Source organism: Schistocerca americana, chromosome 8 (assembly GCF_021461395.2).
Source record: "Schistocerca americana isolate TAMUIC-IGC-003095 chromosome 8, iqSchAmer2.1, whole genome shotgun sequence".
Taxonomy (NCBI): Eukaryota; Metazoa; Arthropoda; class Insecta; order Orthoptera; family Acrididae; genus Schistocerca; species Schistocerca americana.
The window spans coordinates 174,687,437-174,706,857 of NC_060126.1; the positions used below are offsets into that span (position 1 = coordinate 174,687,437).

The 19,421-nt window shown below is 41.0% G+C and overlaps 1 protein-coding gene across 2 annotated transcripts in view; it reads right to left on the minus strand.

Annotated features, from left to right (window-relative positions):
* Window positions 1-19,421, minus strand: part of LOC124544771 (extracellular serine/threonine protein kinase four-jointed) — a 1,021,279-nt gene that overhangs the window by 22,781 nt on the left and 979,077 nt on the right. For both annotated transcript variants that reach the window (XM_047123448.1, XM_047123447.1), the window contains one exon: window positions 2,068-2,390. In XM_047123448.1, the coding sequence (XP_046979404.1) occupies window positions 2,068-2,390 (323 nt within the window). The remainder of the gene's footprint in view (window positions 1-2,067; window positions 2,391-19,421) is intronic.

Below are 19,421 nucleotides of genomic sequence, written 5' to 3' on the forward strand. Positions count from 1 at the left end.
TGGTTGGTTACTTTTTCATTTGATGTGGTGTTCGGTGAACTTGATGGGACATACGGAGGAACCATTAGTTCACCGGGTTCCTCGGAAAGTCCCAAGAAATAATTTTTTTAACTATTTTTTTCTCCGTCACCAGCGGACCAAAACCCTGCCGAGGATTCCAAGATGGCTATGAGCATCAAATGACTGAAATTTTTGCGATATGTTTCTAAGATTCCGATATCGAACACGTTGATAACTTTCTGCATACCTATGCATGTGAAATCCGATGTGAGACGAGTTTAAGTGACGTATCACGGAGAAATATGCTGTAGTCTTGGAGCAGGTTCCTTTTTTCTATTTTTTCTTTTTATTTTGCACGTAAAATCCAATCTCAGATGTAAAATTACTTTTGCGTTATTTTATTTCAATTTCACACAGGTAAACAATCTAAATTTTGCTGAACAGTACATTTCTTCTCATGCTCTGCTGCAGCAGGGAAAAGACGGGAACGAGCGGCAAAATGCTCCTATAGGACTAGAAAAAACATGCGAATATGTTCCTATTTATTTAAAAGACTCTGACTGAAAAGTGGGGTACCAGCTGCATCATTCCACTTAGTTTCTTTAGCACCTTCAAAAATTTTCCCAAAATTTTGGCTTACGAACACATTCGTGTTTTTTTTTATGCTAAGAGAGGAGAAGACAGTGGCAGTGGCAAAAAGACGGTAAAGTAATAAATAACGGAAGATCTTACACAGTGAATGCGTTACAAAAAGAGCGAAGGAGATGATGACAGACAGAGAGAGAGAGAGAGAGAGAGAGAGAGAGAGACAGACAGACAGACAGACAGAGAGAGAGAGGCAGTGGAACATAGGTGTCGGTGACAGAACAGTGCTCAGTGCTGGAAATAGAGCGAAGAAGACAGTGCCGAGTGGGGGGGGGGGGGGGGGGGAGGAGGAGGAATACAGAGGGAGAAAATGTGGAAGTGGGTGACAGCCTGCCGGCCGAAGTGGCCGTGCGGTTAAAGGCGCTGCAGTCTGGAACCGCAAGACCGCTACGGTCGCAGGTTCGAATCCTGCCTCGGGCATGGATGTTTGTGATGTCCTTAGGTTAGTTAGGTTTAACTAGTTCTAAGTTCTAGGGGACTAATGACCTCAGCAGTTGAGTCCCATAGTGCTCAGAGCCATTTGAACCATTTTTTGGGTGACAGCCTGTGATAATTAGAGACGAGAGTATATGACAGTGGCGAAGAGAGAGATAATAACAGTGAAGAGATACAGCAGCAGTACGAAGGAAGGAATGAGATATCAGCAGCAAGACAGAGAAGTGCGAGACCTTGAGAGTGAGGCGAGACTGTACTGTAAGGGCAGAATGAAGGGACTGTTGCTGTGACACAGGAGGCAATGACAGAGAGACACAAAGAGATAATGACACTGCGTCGGGCAGAGTGAATGAGAAAGGGCAATTGGAAGTGGGTGGGTACGAGCGACTTTCAACGATGGACTAGCGGCTGTGAGTGAGTTACAGTTACGGGAAATTTTTACGAATTTGAGGTGAGATGCCATGTTAAAAACAGCATGGATATGTTGGCACACAGCCGGCCAGTGTGGCCGAGCGATTCTAGGCGCTTCAGTCTGGAACCGCGCGACCGCTACGGTCGCAGGTTCGAATCCTGCCTCGGGCTTGGATGTGTGTGATGTCCTTAGGTTAGTTAGGTTTGAGTAGTTCTAAGTTCTAGGGAACTGCTGGCCTCAGATGTTAAGTCCCATAGTGCTCAGAGCCATTTGAAAAATTTGTTGGCATGCCAAAATTTTTAGACAATTTTTATAGATGCAGAGGAAGGTAGAATGAGGCAGCTGGTACAATACTTTTCAGTTAGTCTTTTAAATAAACCAGAACGTATTCACTTTTTTTGTGTTCCTGTAGGAGCAGTTCTCCGCTGGCGTATTTGTTCTTGATAATAACAGGGTAGTCGACATTGGCGAGTAGCGCAGCAAATGCAGCCTACAATATTTTCTTTTACGAAATATTTGAAGGCTGTGGATCTGCATTTAAACAAGAATTACAAAAAACTGGTGACCGTGCATACCTGGAGGTGGGGCGACGAAGGAGACGGCGCCGTCAGAACCGGTGGCCGCGATGAGGCTGGCGGGGGCGTGGGGCGGCAGCGTCGCCGAAGACGCTGTGGACGACGGGGGCCGGAGGCGCTGTCGGCCCGGGGAGGTGGCGCCGCTGCCGGCGGAGGCGGCGTAGAGGGCGGGTGGCGGCGCGGAGGCGGCGGGCACGAGCAGCGGGGGCAGCGCCGCCCCCAGCAGCAGGCCCAGCGCGAACGCCGCCGCCGCCAGCAGCAGCCAGCGCACCGCCGCCACCTCCCACATGTCACCACAGCGCCGCCATCGCCACGCCCACACTCTGAAACACGACACGGCACGGTCGCTGTTACGGCGTCCAGCATCGAGAGGAAGCTGTCTGCAGGAATCAGAGTAATGACAACACCACTACTGGCCTATGGACTGTCACTTGCTAGTCACAGCTTCTGAGACACACCCTGTAGGTAGGAGGTACTACTGGTCGGAGTACCAGAGGAGAGAAGCAGTTGCAAAAAGTGCACTGATAAGGAATAATGGAAAGTCGTATAACAGTTCCAAATGTCGGTGCTCAGAAGGGAATCCAGAAAATCGACTGATGAGGAATCATATCATGTCATTTAACGGTGCGCTGAAGAACAATTGTAGGTGCCAAGGAATATCAAGCCCATTGTCACTGGTTTCTAGAAAGAGCGAATCACTATAATTACAAATCAAAGTCCACCGCTACATTTTTGCGCGTATATTTAAAGGTTTATCTCAGAAACTATTGTGGAGAATTAAATTGTTTTCACGAGAGAGAATTGTGTAGATACTTTATTACCGCTGCAGCAGACAAATCGTACGACCGAATGTACTTCAGGTAACCTTGCGAATCCATGCGGATCTCTAGTGTACCCGTATATCAAATAACCCAAAATAAACAGCCTATTGTTTTTAAGTTGTAGATCTTCCATGAAGTCCAAGAATACACGTCTTTCGACAAAAAAGAGTACTTTTAAATATCTACCCTAAGCAAAAAAAAAAAACAAAACCTGTTTATTGTGTCTTGCTTTAACCCAGAAAGGGGTACATTCTGGTTCATCATCATCATCATGCAGTATCTGCAATTATTGCAAAGGTATTAGGCAGTGAAAATAAGCGTACACTCGTACGTAAGTGGCTATCTCTTTAACTGAAACTTCATAAAACATGTGCCTTTGCTCCACATGTGATTGTTTAAACGGAACTAAGACTCATTTTTTTGTAATTTTCCAATCAAACTGGTAATCATATCCATACCTGGCGTATTCCATATAACTTGCCTTTTACAGTAACATCACTGGTGGTGGAGCAACAGCACTCAAATACGATGAGAGAAAGTCTGTAACAACAATCTGTAGAATGTCCTAACTGCTATATACTTAATATGGACAACGTAAATACTGATGTTCAAAAACCACCAGATGAATACTGTGCCCACCTTATTTCAAGAAGTCAGAAAACTCAGTCTGAAGTCAACACATGTAGTGGTATTCATGTACGTCTCTGGTATTTGGAGTTTTATACCAATTTCCGATCAAGAGAAATCTACTAGTATCAAATATTGGCGATAATTTGAGAAATAAATTTCTGAAAATATACGTTTGGAGCTCAGCATTCTATAGCATTAAAACACGGATTGTGGGGAACCAGAACAGAAGAGAATCAAAGCATATGAGATGAGGTGCTACACAAGAATGTTGAAAATTAGGTGGACTGATAAGGTAAGGAAAGGGGATGTTAGTCACAGAATCGGCGAGGAAAGGAATATATGGAAAACCCTGTCAAGAAGAAGGGACAGGATGACTGGATGCATGTTAAGACATCAGGGAATAACTTTCATAGCGCTAGAGGGAGCTGTATAGCGCAAAAACTGAACAGGAAGACAGGGATTGGAAACATCCAGAAAATAACTGAGAAAGTAGGTTGCAAGTGCTACTCTCAGATGGAAAGATGGGCACAGGAGAGGAATTTGTGGCGGGCCACATCAAACCAGTCAGAACAGTCAGGAGGTTGATGACTCAAAAGGAAAAAAAGCTTGCAACAGGCATTATTTTATCTCGTCCCTGGGATACACCCCAAATCTCGTGTACGCAACCAGATCTTTATCAGCTCTTGTGAATTGTTTCTTCGAGCGCGCACGGCGATGTAAATGGAAAATACGAAAGCATTACAGAGAAAGAGGAATCTGTCAGTCGAAAACAATTGGTGGTATCATGACTTCGGCATCGCAGGAATACGCGAAAATACATTTCAGTTATTATGGAAATTATTACGGGAGTAGTTACTTCTAAACGACAGGCGTCGCTTCATTCAAGGCGGCAGTCTATGAAGCGATGCTGGCCAAATCATCACATCTATACTAATTTGAACTTTCATTAACTAAGAAGTTTTTCTGTTCTTTCTACGGGCGATTAAATGCCACTCCACGTAATTGTATATTTGCACGAGCCCGCAACTTCTCTTTAGATAATGACTTTGGACAGCTCTGGAGTTACCGAGGCGAGGGCAGTCAGTTACTTAAAACCTGTGATGATTTTCAGTACCGTATTTTAGATGTGTAAAACTTTTCCATGCCTATATCGTAGTTAACTATTGGTAGAAACCATATAACCTGTTACAGATTGAGCTTTATATGACTGGTGAGACATATTAAGTGAATCACCCCAAGAATAACAGTTAATGTGGACCCTGGTAGTTGCTGCTACGTCGTGGAGGTTTCTCTCACGTTACTTACTTCTCAACAAAAACTGTAATGGTACAGGAAAATTCGAGCAAGTTTCACCTATTGTAATTTAATATTATGGGCCAACAAGTAGTGGTGGACGAAATATGCCAAGCTTTTTACCAGAAAATGTAATAGTAGTTCTATAGTACGGCCTTTTTCCAGTGATGGGCTCCTTATTTTATTTTTAATCTGCGTAAGTTACGTTACCTCTTCCACAGCAAGCTTGTCTACCTGGCAGTTGGTTCGTAACTTACTGAAGGCCACTTAAAACCTCAATCAGAATGTATGTAACGAGAGCTAACGCTTCATTCATCAACTGAATGAAAAATGATCGTAACATCGCAAGGTGTATCAGTGCCAGTGTTTGTACGTAGTGTTGACTTCATGTGATTTTGCCTGACATCTACCCTTGCAGCCCGATTATATGCAGTCAACCATCTTCTGTTTCTTTAAACTCGACAGCATACGTTTTTAGTTTATTACATTTAATTCTTTTCTAACATCATCATTTCCACGAAAGAGATTTCCCTAGATTTATAAACACTTAGTGTATTTTGTCACGAGTGTTTATCCGGTTAATAGAAAACAATGTTAAATGCAAAGACATTTTCAAGAATTAACTACATAGTCTAATAGAAAGACGAAAAAAATTAGATGCATCGTCTAGTAGCGAAACGAAAACCTACACCGTACAATAATAGTGTACCGATCAATGGTGAAATGCGCGAGCTGGAAATGACATCTTTGACAATAAAATATGTCGTGGTAGCATAATGATATAGTTACCTTTTGTCGAGCCCAATGTAACATATACATTCACAATATTTAATAAATGATGCAAGACTGTCGGCAAAATGGCCACAGTTTCTGTAGGACGATTAACATTCTCATATTTCGAGATAGTGCAGCAACGGTGTAAATTTTTGTACATATTTTCGACAGCTAGCGTAAATAATTCATTTCAATATTTCGCCATAAAGGCTTTGGAAGAAAACTTCGAAGAATGTATTACATGTGAATCGGAAATTTCCACGCCCACTGCCTCGAAAATATAGCCTCATAGGCTGACCCCATGCCGTTCTCGTAGATTCAAGCATACTATTTTGCAGCTCTGCATGGGATCACTTGAGAAGAAACTTGTGAAGGGGCCGGGCGTCTTCCAAATTTAGTTTATAATTTAGCCTAGGTAAATAACAATTAAAACAGCGCTAGAAGAATAGTAGATGGCCGTATTTTCAAGCCTTTTTTAATTATAGTTAGAACAAAGGATAGGACAAGTTTAGTTTTCTAAGCTGTGTTACCTTTTCTGTAATTTTAAATATTTTCTAGAGAAAGTAAGTAAGCTAACCCCCCGCCCCCCAACACACACACACGCTCACACACCATTACAGTAACCTACACTTCCGAGTTACACTTACACACAAAGTTCTCACACTTCACGAAGGAAAGGTTCCTCCGGACACGGACTGCAGGTAGAACCTTTTCATGTAGGCTTATGAACCTGACCTTTGGGGCATCCAAGCCATTTTCGCCATATAACTCTACTTTACAGTTCCGTTACTCAGCAACATCAATCAGTTGATAAGAATAGCAATTATTGTTGCTAGTTTGTCAGCACACGGCATATTTATGATTCCATTATACAATACATTTCATAACATCTACCTTCAATTGAACTATTGATATTTTTTTAATATTGCTTATTGCTTCTTGTTATTACTCCCTCGAAACAAATGTGGCTGTGCTGATAATATCACGTGGTGCAGTGATAAGTGCATCAATGTCATATTTCACAGCAGAAATTGTAGCTGTTACATTTTTATTGGCACCATGTCGGGCATGGAGGTCTAGTGGTAAAGTGCGTGTCTCGAAACCGAGAGATCGCGGAACAATATCCCGCTCAGACCAGGGAAAGGTTTAGTCTGCCTTTAATCTAGTCATAACATCTCAACGCTGTGCTGACCTGCCAAGTACGAAAAGGGGTTCAGATTCCAAGTTAACAAACGAAACTGCACACATCTGGTGAAACACGAGATAAAATGCGCTGACGACCCTTAGGTGAGGCACCCTATTTATACATATGGTTCATGACACTCATTCCTCTTCCCCCACTTCCGATCAAAATTTTACTTAAAACATTCATATTTTTAGATATTTGAAATTCTAATATTTTTTCAACCCACTCTACGAGAATAAAGTAGCACGTAAACTAAGAAGTTAGAAAATACGAAGAAAATTCTGAAAAGTTGCTAGTTCCGTTTAACGCAGGATTCTTTTCTTGATGGCTAGCCCATGTGTACTCGTTTGCGGCCTGACTGACTGTAAAAAACATTAAGTCAGGGTGTGACGGCCGTTCACAGGCTGACCAAAGTTGCGGCGAACAACAAGTGTGACACGGTTCGTTGCGACCACAGGTGGAACCGACGAACTATAGGAAGTGGCTCAGGGAAAACAGTGAGGCAAAGAAATTCCTGAACGAAAACATCGTAGAAAGACGGTCTTTCACAAACATCCGTAGTCTGCAGGGCCAATAACTGGACCGTACGAACTTCCTCTCAGCGAGCTGATTCATATTGACAGGGTCTGTAGGGCACGACTATTAGTAAAACATACATAAACAGGACGATGCAAATGCCAGCCAAGAAAATAAGTATGACCATTTTAGACGTGCTTTCATGTTTTATACAGTTGGTAGTATTCAATGAATCCGCAGCCGAGCGAGTAAGCGCCTAGGTTGATAAGCACTGTCTGAATGGAATTCGCGGTTGGTATTTTTTTTTTCATTCCCACGTAATAGTTTTGTTATCACTGTGCAAATCACGAAATTCTGTCCTGGACGCTCTCTCGCTAAAATGGCGACCCAGCGGAACACTATTGCTGTCCGTTTTCGCTTTGTTCTCGTCGGGCTTGTAATTGTCTGATGAAGATAAAGCGACTTCTTCGTTTTCTTCAGATCTTCTTCGTAGATTTCTTGGTGAGCAGTTAGTTCGTCGTACAACACGAGTTGTTTCTCCGTTAGCTTTTCAAAAGTACTGTGAAATATTTCTTCTCCAATTTCCATGTGTCCTTTCGTTATTAGTACAGAAGAATTTGAAGCAATGGAGGAAGAGTTGTTCACTATACACGAGTGCCATTATTAATCACACTTTTGAAAATTCATTGCAATGCTATTCGTCTTCACAATTAGCCTCATTTCCTCTTCCTGTCAAAGTACCAGCCACATTACCGCACTTACTCGTAAAATCAGACAACTTGGAGCGTTAGCAGCTAACTACCTCGGGATCTAACATACGAGTGAAGTATTCCCCGGGTTTGTGCACGCTGTTCCCTTGCTCCCTACATCAACCGAAAGACGTTTGTGCACATCGAGTAGTTTCTGGTCGGTCAAAACTACCTTGAGGGATAGCGGGGAAAGAGGTTCATATGCGAGTCGTGCAGTAACTGAACGTAAACCGGGAAAATGGGTTCATGGTAGGTGGAAACGTACGTGAACGGATTCCGGGAAAAAGAGCTCATGGCGAGTTGAAACGTACCTGCAGAAATACTAAATTTTAGAGAATAATCCTTTTCTGTATGGTAAAGATTATGAAAATAATAAATGATTCATTAGCAATCTATAATCTGCACAGTCATAATTAGTCTGTTGTTATAATTGCATAGATATGAGTAAGAACTTCGATCGAGGTACCTCGCGCTTATGAAGCTTTCTCTCTCGGCTGCGGACTCGTTGAGTACTGCCGATCATACAAAATATATAAGAACGCAAAAAAGTTTCAAACTCGATTTTCTCGAAAACGGTTAAGAGTTAGGTGTACTGAAGCCTCAGTGGTGTCCTACACGCCCTGTCAATATGAATCAAGTCGATGAGAGGAAGTTCGTATGGTCACCTTGCACGTAAAACATTGACATTAGTGAGTGCATATTTCGAATTTAAACCGTATACACCACGAAATTGTCAAAATTTTGATAGTTTGTACGTAAGTAAATTGTGATAGTTTGTACGTAAGTAATTATGAAATTTTTGGATAAACACTTTTCGAATATGTATTTGACTGAACTGCAATTTCTTGGAAGTTGTGCTATAGCGATGTAAATTTATTATTATTATTATTATTGGCGAATTATTCTCAGAAACGGAAGACGTTAAGCAAATAACTCGATCTGTTTTTCTTTGAGTTCACCTTGTTCTTCCAATAGGCTTTCACTCTTTCCGAAAAGGCTTGTTTACGCTCATCCGACAACTTTGGTCTGCACTATTTTTTTTTCTCTGATATAGCTCCCCATTTGTCTACTTTTATGTCTAGAATGTCGGCTGGGCTGGTCTTGTGTTCGCATTATTTAGCTCCTTTAGAATTTCATCCAGCCAAGTGTGGAATACTTAAGTGAGGTTACATAATCTATTATTCTCTTCGACAATCGATTTCCTGGTATTCGGCTGAGATGACCGTAGAATTTTATTGGACTTTTTCTAATATCATTTTGATGTTTGAAAACTTTTCTTTTGTTTTAATTGATTGTAGCCTATAATCGTTTTGGGAATGTCTTTCCTCCTAGAATTTTCCTAATGATCTTCCTCTCTTCTTTTTTGATGTCTTCAAGTTGTTGTTCTCTGTTAACGGTTAATGTTTCACTTGCGTAAAGCATTGCTGGTTTTTATGACATTATTGTGGTGTCGAATTTTTATTATTTATTATTATAGCCATCATTACTTTATTATTATTATCATACTAAAACATTTTATATATATTATTGTTATCACTGTAAAATTATAGGCATCTGTGGCTCGTTAATAGCGTTTTTGAAAGCAAGATTTATTTAGAGTGGGGGAAAAGGAACAATAAAAAGAATCGGGACCCATTCCGATCCCCCCCCCCCCCCCCCCCCTCTTCACCGCTCCTTACAATCACCACCATCACGACTATCAGAAATGAACTCTCTTCTTTATCTACGACTGTCAGAAACTGCTATAACCAAGAAACAGCAATGTTTTGAAAATGTCCTCAACTTAGTTGTTAGTAGCCGTCATAAAAACTAATTTTATGTTACTGTTTATGTTTAGCATCGCTAGTTCTTTAGAGCTGAACATAGATTCAGGTGTTATCGTGAATCTGGCGCCAACGTATTTCGGAACACACTGACGTGTCGTGAGAATGGCATTGCGCCTAATATTCACCAGGCTGCATCTGGCGGGACTTTGTCGTTGCCTGTCTGCATGTTATGACCGCTGTGGATTGACCTTTGTGTGTTAATTTAGGCAAAACTGCTGTACCTCAGTCTGTTGGCAGCCCAACTCGTATTCATGCGTTAGTAATGCTTCATTGTGCAAACTGTTACAGAGTTGCAAATGTAGGCATCCTCGCGCTTTTTAGTTACGAATTTTTCACGGGATGTCAGCCGTATAAACCGTTATACATGTGGCGAGATTTCGACAAGTGTTGATACGTGCTACATTCGACCGCAAAAGACTGAGGTATTATAATACGACTCTAAAATTACACAAACAGTAATTGTATTTGTGGAAACATGGGAACTATATCGTTGGCTACAATACCGTAAATGGCGAGTGGTGTAATTTTCAACCTGACAGCCATTGTGTGACATCGAAGTAGGCTCCTGATGACATACGTCTTGTAAATAGCGTCTGAGCTGAAAGGGTGCACTCAACGTATATAGTTTTGAACAAACCAACAAACTACTTAGTAAAGACTGGACTGTCAAAAAATAAAACTGGTAAATACGCTAAATTGTCTCTTACAGACAGAAACACTGAAGATCGTTACCAGATATTAGATACAGCAGCGATCGAATGTAGATAAATGAGGAAACAAACAATATAGGAGTTACATTATCCTTGATATGTGCCTCTTGCACGAAACCATTCTACGCAAATCACCAACTGATTTAAGTGGTTTCGCTTAACGCGCACGTCGTCATTAAGTCGTCATAAGATATGTAAATGATTCACAGTGCTTCATCAACCTAGGTTCATAAGTTTGCGAGTTATTTGATCGACTAAAGTCAAGTATCGTGAATAATCGAAATTGAACGGTTTATAGAGTAACCCAACGGAATGTCACTCAAGCAAATTTAAACGTTCAATCCACAGTGACTATTGCTGGAAACGTGACTGGTTTATGTTCGAAGAGATGTAAATAAACGAACATCAGCCTTCATTCAAGAAAGTGGTTTTTGTTTAAAACACGAAGTGTTTCGATCCGTGTAAGAACGTCTTCAGGCGCTTAATTGTTTTCCCACTGGTCTGTTTCTGTTAACAGCTGCGCAGACTTGAACAGATCATTTACATTGCAAAAACACAGATTTACTCATTACACTGGATATTCGTTCAATAGTTACCAAAACGTTAACCTGCGAAAGAGAATACAATGTAATTTTTTTAACGTAAATTATCTGTATCTCGAGTCTGCACAACTGCTAACAGAGTAAGAGCCTCCAAGGCTGGAAATGCTTCGTCCTTTAACCAAAACTAATGTTTCTAAGTAAAAGCTCACGTTTTCTCACATTTTCCAGATTGACTTTCTTTACATTCATTCATCAATCACCTTCTCCTGGTAACTTCCCACACACTACAGTGAAAGTGTTTGCAGTGGTACCTGGCGGTTTCGCTCCTCTCCTAAGATCAAACACAAAGCGACGGGACGTCAGGTCTTAACCGCATTTCCTAATTCCCTGAAACACAATGTATCAAAAATATTAATTTCTTCACATCGACGATTCTTTTCTAGTTCATGAAGCATGTCTGTCATTAATTTACAAGTTTCAGTGATGTCACATATGAGACGGCAGGAAAATATCTCCAGTGCAGAGTATTTACCGTACGATTCACCCGAAGCTACCACCATGAAGCATATTTACGAAACGGAGACCGTGAGTGCTGTTTCCACAGAATACAACCAAGTACAAGACCTCACGTCGTTAATGTGCATACAGTGATTCTAAAAATTATTTAAAGTGCGATACGTCCATTCCCTAAACAAAAACAGCGATTTACAGACTACGAATGTCGTTGTTAGTGACTTAGTGAGTCGCTTTTAAAGGAATTAGAATTACGTTTCCGGTTCACACGTGTACATTTTGTAGGTAATATTAATAACAGCCTCGTAGCAAGGCAGACACTGAATATATGTGTTCTCTACCTCTGCATGAGTTCGGATGTAATAGAGGAATTCAGCAACCAAGAGGAAAAATATCTGCACTACAATATGGTAATTTAATTTCTGGGGAGCAACCGAGAAACTCACACAAAAAACTAGGAAAATCTTCGAACAATACAGAAATAGAGTGGGGCAAAGCTGAAGTCATTGAGTAGAAAGATGTCAGCAGTCAATTATAAATTTACAAAAGTGCTTACATAGCGCGGTGCTTCTTTTGTCCAGTTGACAGGTTATACAACATTTATCGACAATATGTGATAGTCGTAAACTAAACATTGTAATCTAATAACGTGACTGCACAATAGATGTAGTAAAGAGCTAAAAAATAAAATATTATGTATACATACGGCGAAATAAAAGATACAAGAGAAACGTCATGTGATCATCGAAGCCATTAGCTTCAACGTAAGAATAAATCATCACTAAGGCCACTATTAATTGTTATTCGATACGCCTCTTAACATGTTTAATAATGTAACATTTATACAAGCATTTGGTATACGGAAGCAATGCTCGAGGGTTAGCACTGTATACATGAAATGGATCCCGAATGAAAAGATATACATGTCTTAGTGTAGGCATAAAACGCTCCAAGTATAAGCATATAGAATTACCAAGCCTAACGAAAAATACCGGCGACCGTGCTGCCGGCAAAGCACAAATACATACATTTAAATCTTTCATCTATCCCATTTGGCAAGTTACTGTTTTGCAACTGAGAAACTTGTACACCTGATGTGTATCGAGTAAACGAAAGTCAATACAAACACTGAACACCTTATGCATACCAGTCTTGGTCCTATGTCCACAAAATATCCAACACAACAGCATCTTTTAAATCCTGATGTTCTCATTCCTACTTGCACTGACATTCAACTATTGTACTGGATGCACGTTGTAGTAACTACAACCTTACAATTAACATAATTTCACAGATTCTTCCTTGAGGAAAACACGGCTTCTTGTTTTCTTATATATAATTACTCTTTAGATGGTGTTTTATTGTGTTTCTCAGCGATTTATTGTCGAACACGTAGATGGAACATGATAATACATTCATTCAAGAAGACTATACATACCCCAATACCACACTCAGACAAGTAGTAATTGACCAAAAAAAAAATGACATTCTGACTGCGAACGGACAGTAAAATTTTCACTACAGTTATCTAGATTAATTAATTTAAAAATAACATTTTCTAGCATACAAGGAGGGCGACATCTTATATAACGCACTTCCATGTCAGTCCAAGAAACTCTATGCATGAAATGTGGTCCAGCAGTTTCAGTTACATCGTCATAATTTTTTTCTGCTCAGGCTACGTGTAAACCTTCAAGTGTTTAGCGAAATCAGTGGCTACTTTATAGGATCAATTGTGTACGGGCGCGGAAAGGGATAGGTACGTAATTACAAGGTAATTACCATCATTTACAGCGGAAGGTATTCATTCGATTTCCCTAGCAACAGCTTTCAGAACTACAGAAAATCGTGGAAAGCTCACTACCTCGCTTCAGGAAGCGAGCGTTTTGCAAGGAATGATTTCCGTTCGCCATTTACAGCAGGCAGCTTGGCTCCATAATCTTTGCTGAGTTCGAAAAGTAGTCCTCCGGAAAACATAAGCCTTCGTAAACCGAGCAGGAGCAAAAAGGCAAGGAAAATACTGTGGCGAATGGCCCACACATAGCGAGAGAATCCAGTCGCAGCTGCCACTTACAAAGAGTAGTGGTGTAGCATTTTCCCGTTTAAATACTCGTCATGTCGTTAGGCGACTCTGCAAGAAACATCTGCGTATACGAATTCATTTATGTAGCCATAATGTATTAACTGTTAACCTCCGCCCTTTAAGAATGGACGCGTTTCACTGTCATCTAAAGTGCTGTATATTTCGCACTTCAGTGAGAAACGTCTCAACACGGGTGACTGCAGGAAACAACGATTGTATTGAAGTGAGTTACATTAGAAATGTCCAGGCATCAGACCATTTTACAAAAGCTTTTTTTGAGGGCTAACATCCAAACATATATAAACAGCAACATTCTTGACATTTTCAGTTAACTATCTAATGTTCAATGGTATTTTTTGTTCAGTATTGTCAATATGCTACCCTCGTTTATGTGCGGGTTTGCTAGCCTTTTTCACGTATACATCATTGCATTTGTAGGTATTCAATGGACTCACAGCGCACGTAGGTGTAGCGTTGCATTGACAGTGTCAGCTATTGCATATTGTAAACAGCGCTTTAAAATATCTTTAGTATTCACATACACCATTTGTAGCTTGTATCTCCCACCAATAACGAGATTTAAAGGAATCAACAAAGAACGGCGCTTCTAATGGGAATACTTTGTTTTCGAATCTACACAGTAAAGCACGAGACGAGTGATTCCTAAAACAGTGAGAGATATTTTACTAATGTGACACATGATTTCAGCGTGAAGGAACCAGGGAGCGTGACCATATCGTCGCACACTGAATTAGTTTTCGGAGTGACGGTGAGAAGAAAATGTTGTGTCTTTGTTACACCAAGCGTGCTCACGTTGCTCGCCGCAGTTGCTGGCGATGCCCAGAATGGTAAAACTTTGTTTTTTCCTTGCAATGGCATATAAGTCAGGAAACGGTACCACAGCATAAAATATCCCGAAGAAGTCCCGCTTCCAATATATAAAGACAGATGAAGCCACCTTATGAACCATAAAAGTCTGAAAGTCAGTGTAACGAAACAGCACAACAGTGAATGAAACTTTGTCTGACTGAAAAATATTGATGAGATAATACCCATGAAGTTCAAAGAGATCCGTAACGTACAAAATAAGAAATATTAATATATATGAACACTGAATGAAAGAATTAGAATCACAACCCGTAACTACTGTGCACTGTCAGTTCTTGGTTTGCCATTAGCAAAAATTTAAAAAACGTTTTTATATCTTTTCGGTGCCTCAGATCAACAGTGTAAAAATAAAAACGCGTGTTTCATACTCGAAGTAGCCGTATACGAGCTTATATATATGAACCACAAGTAGACCAACTCCTTCAAACGGAGAAATGGGCGTTATGTTAACTGTGACACGGTAGTGCTGTCATCTAAAAACGACATTCCGAACAAAGCTGAGGTTGTTCTACAACGGCCGTATCTGATAAGGTTGCAGTAACGAGATAGAGAGACGCATGGCGATGAAGTGACTATTAATTACTGGCTCCTGTAAGCAACAAAAATGCGACTGTTCTATGTGGAGTCTCACCCACAGCAGAGAAGCAATCCATCGTTAAAGCCGTCCAAGTTAGCTGTCACGGTTTATAGCGAGCCTGTCAGCTAATGAGGGATGCTTTCACACGCACTAAGATAACGTTCAGCCATTTACACTTCAATGTATATATTTTTTGACTCAAAAGTTGTAAATATCTAAAGCGATCGAGATTGAGAGAGCACATCCCAAATGTTACGAGTATTCCGTTTAAACATTTTTCACCATCAACTAGCGCCGCGTACAAGGTGCCGGTACAGTCCCCTGACAAATACCGAGAAACATAAAAGCCACAGGCAGATAATGGCTTCAACAAGAACCCATGTCCAGCGGCAGGAACAAAAAAGTGAAACAATACGTTCCATTCTCTCGCGTCCGCTCGGTAGAATTGCTACAGTGATGTACTATCGCTCTGCCAATTACTGGACTTGTAGCCAACTAATGTTATATCAATATCCAGTACTTACCTAGACACGAAAGGTGTTGTATCAATGCCCAGCACTTACGTAGACACGAAAGGCATAGCATTTACGTTTCACATTGCACTGTTGGTGTATCCTTGTCCACTGAAGTGCACATGCCATTACTACAATAGCTGTGTTAGTTTACTACAAATGTAGTAACCACCACAACCATGAGAGAGTAGCATTTTCTTTTACAGTTCGTCCCTGTAGCGGTGAAACGGTCGCCCTCGGGAAGTGGGTTACCTTTCAAATCCGTTTCTAGCCAAAGTTCCCTGTGCGCTCTAGGTGTTTCTAAAGAGAGACTGGATACTCTGTTACTATTAGAATTTTCATTGTTCTACGTCGTACACTTTCTTAACGACCACATACAATCTTGCTAAATCCAATTCCTCGTACAGTAATTTTGTCGACAAATTTCATTTTTGACAAGCAAATGCCTTAAAGCTACGTACAAAATATTTATTTTTCCGCCAGTATTCAGGAGCTGGCTCATACTCAGGAAGCTGACAAGAGTGGGCAAAATTTGGATAGTTGTAACATCGTAGATATGACGTTGGACAATAAAAGAAATTATAAAAGGAAACTGATCTTACAATGGCATTAATCGCATCCATGTATGCAATATGTACGCTGTTTGATAATAATGTCCTTCCTGGTGAGCTACTTCCTGAATACCTGTAAAAGAATAAACAATTTGTACGTAGCTTAAAGAGTCTTTGCTTGGCAAAAAAGTAATTTATCAAGTGCATGAAAGGAGGTACAACACTCCATACATGCAAAATATTGATAATTGGTCCTCTCGGCGTAACAAAAAGGCAAACCTTCGACAAAATTATGTTTACTGAGCGGAAGCAGGTAAAGTACATCGGGAGAGAAAGTTAGAAATTGGTATTGAAAAAGAACAATTCACTTTCGCTGGTTGACTCTAGTAATAACCTTTACTAGGAAGGCGACACAAGATCAAAGTTCGTCTGCTGTAGATTTTTGTTAACTATATGGGCAACCGTCAGTGTTTTTCATATTAATGTACAAAGAAATATTCCTAACCTGACAAATACAAGGGCGTGCATTCTATACAGAAGGATTAACTTCCTAAGTGACAATATTTTCGGTATTTGACTGTGATTATATTTTATTATGTCCACAATTTCAGTTCTCGCTTTGGGGACATTTTCAAGCACAACGGAAAAAACGTATGTGAAAATACAAGCTCCAAGAAGCTTTACAATGTCTGTGATGTACGACGAAACAGGATTTTAGTGATAGGGTCTACAACACGCTGGCAAGAGGTTTCTGTATTGCAATACACTTAGTTCAGAAGGTTGATATTTTAATAACATCAACGGCAATGTATGGTGCTCTTGTGAAATGCTAATTAATATCACCGTGCTGTTTAGTACGTATATAGAGCGCCAACAGAATAGCTTATTTGTTTTTTATCCTTAACGTGGCGCTATTGTGCCAAAGATCACATTTGTTTCTCAGATATGAAGTGATTTGTCTTTCAGTCTAATCACTTGAATAACCGTCTGCCCTAGGCCAATTAGTCTATCATTACTTGTTTGGACAAGGTCGTGTGTATTATGGTACTGCGGTCTACTGTCATTAATACAGGACGTGACAGAATTCTAAAATGTGTACAATGTTATGTATCGCTTCTATATATGGTCTGTTCTCGCATTTTGTGACAAGACATCTGTTTTATACAATATATATCAAATCATTTGTCCCCAACTGGGAATCCCTTTCTTATACTGCCAGCCCAACAGGTTATTGGCTGAATACAACCGTGATCCTGTAAAAGGTTAGATTTAAAACAGCCCACTGTACTCTTTAGAATGGAGGAGAAACATTTTAAAAAACTAGTATGTTTGGCGAATTTTTGCGTCACCTGTTTGACAAGTGCTGAGGGATGACGTGTCACGTACTTTGTACATTTGATGACGTTGTGCTATACTTTATGGTTTACACATTTGTTGTTTTCAAGTCTCCTTGAAAGGCTCGAAACCCGAAATTGCGATAGTGGACATAATCAACATTTCGAATTAAATGGCGAAGTGTTGTCAATTACTAACTGTTGGCTGACTGTGGCCCCGCAAAGAAAACGGCATGAGCTGTTGATGTTGCTACTTATTTTCAATTAATTTTATTTAGTGTTAAGCCATTGTGGAAGATGTGTTGAATGAAATTTAGGTAAATTAAGAGCTTACAGTCTCGCGAGGATGTGAAAATACCTGCACATAATTCAGGGTGACTGCACACCGACGTATACCGGACTGTGTTGCTATCTAAGCAGCTTGTGCCTGATGAAGGAAACAGTGTGCAGAGGACGAGGCGTGGTAACCCACGGCGCACGAGACGCGCGGTCGCCGGCGCGTGCATCTGCTCCGCCCGGCATCGCGGCGATAGTGGCGGCTGAGGTCTCGCCTCCTCACAAGCAGCTGACTGCAAGTACGTTCGGTCACGTGACGTGATGCGGCGAATGCTGATTCGTACTCCTGTTGCGAAAGGTCGAGGGTGGGGGAGTGGGGGCGGACAGTTTCCATATCCACGCTTTCTGCGGAGACCGCCCCAAACTCCTTATACCGCTACAGACGGAGCTTTTAAATTTGCCCAGGTGAATCATGAATGAAACGTGGGACTAGTGTTGCACCAGGTTATAAGACATCCGCAGAGATGACCGTGACCGGACAACGGTTATGAGATAAGAAAACAAGTGATCGGGTTGGATTTTGAAATACTCTGATTATGTACCTCGACACTGAAGCAAAACAGCTATAACTGACACTGTAAATCAGTTGGTTGAATGGCTGTTGGTGACTTCGTGCTAGGCTAGGCACCGACTTATACAAGGCTAATGAGGCATGCGACCAAACCTGCAGTATTACTCACGGGCCTGGTAAAAGGTGCACTGATACTGAAAATCATCAGCGTGCGAAAAAAGAGTTCTGTAGCTGTACTTGCCGTGAGTTTTCCAGTTGCTCTGATACAGCAAAGGCGTTTGACGGGAGTGACAAGTCCACCGTCAGAACAGTCGAATATCCGACACGTGTTGCCGTCACCAGTACCTTCCGATTGCACACATCAGAAACGCCACACCATCTGCAGTCAACCGTGTCGAAAACGCACCCCTTTCTGATCAGCTGACGATGCTACACAAGTTCATTTAATCGGAGTATTGAGCTGCCGTAGGACTTTCGGTCTTCATTTGCCATTCCTTCTCGAGAAATCAGTGTTCTGTTGTGCCGATTGTGGGACTTTCGGTCTTCACTTGCCGTTCCTTCTCGAGAAATCAGTGTTCTGTTGTGCCGATTGTGGAACACACTGCGCGGTATTTCGCTGCCAATATTACACCTATACGCCGATGGCAGATATACGTAAACGTATTGCTCACAATTAATATCAGGAATGGGACAATCACAGGAGCTCAAGAAGCTCTGTAACTATCACTCACTTTTGAGACAAGACCGAAGCGATGTATCGTGCTTTAATACTGGAGATGCGATGAAAGCTCACAACGGCACGAAAATTTCCCAGAGAAATCAGTCCTTTTTTCCCCCTCCACACGATTCAAGAGAAAAGTATCCACGAATGTCTAATCACCAACTGTAGTGCCATGAACGCGAAGGCACAACGAATATTCGAAATTACTTCCGGTAATCATTATCGAGAATGTTAGTGTACAATAACATCCATGACACGATAGTGATTCTCACAATACCTAA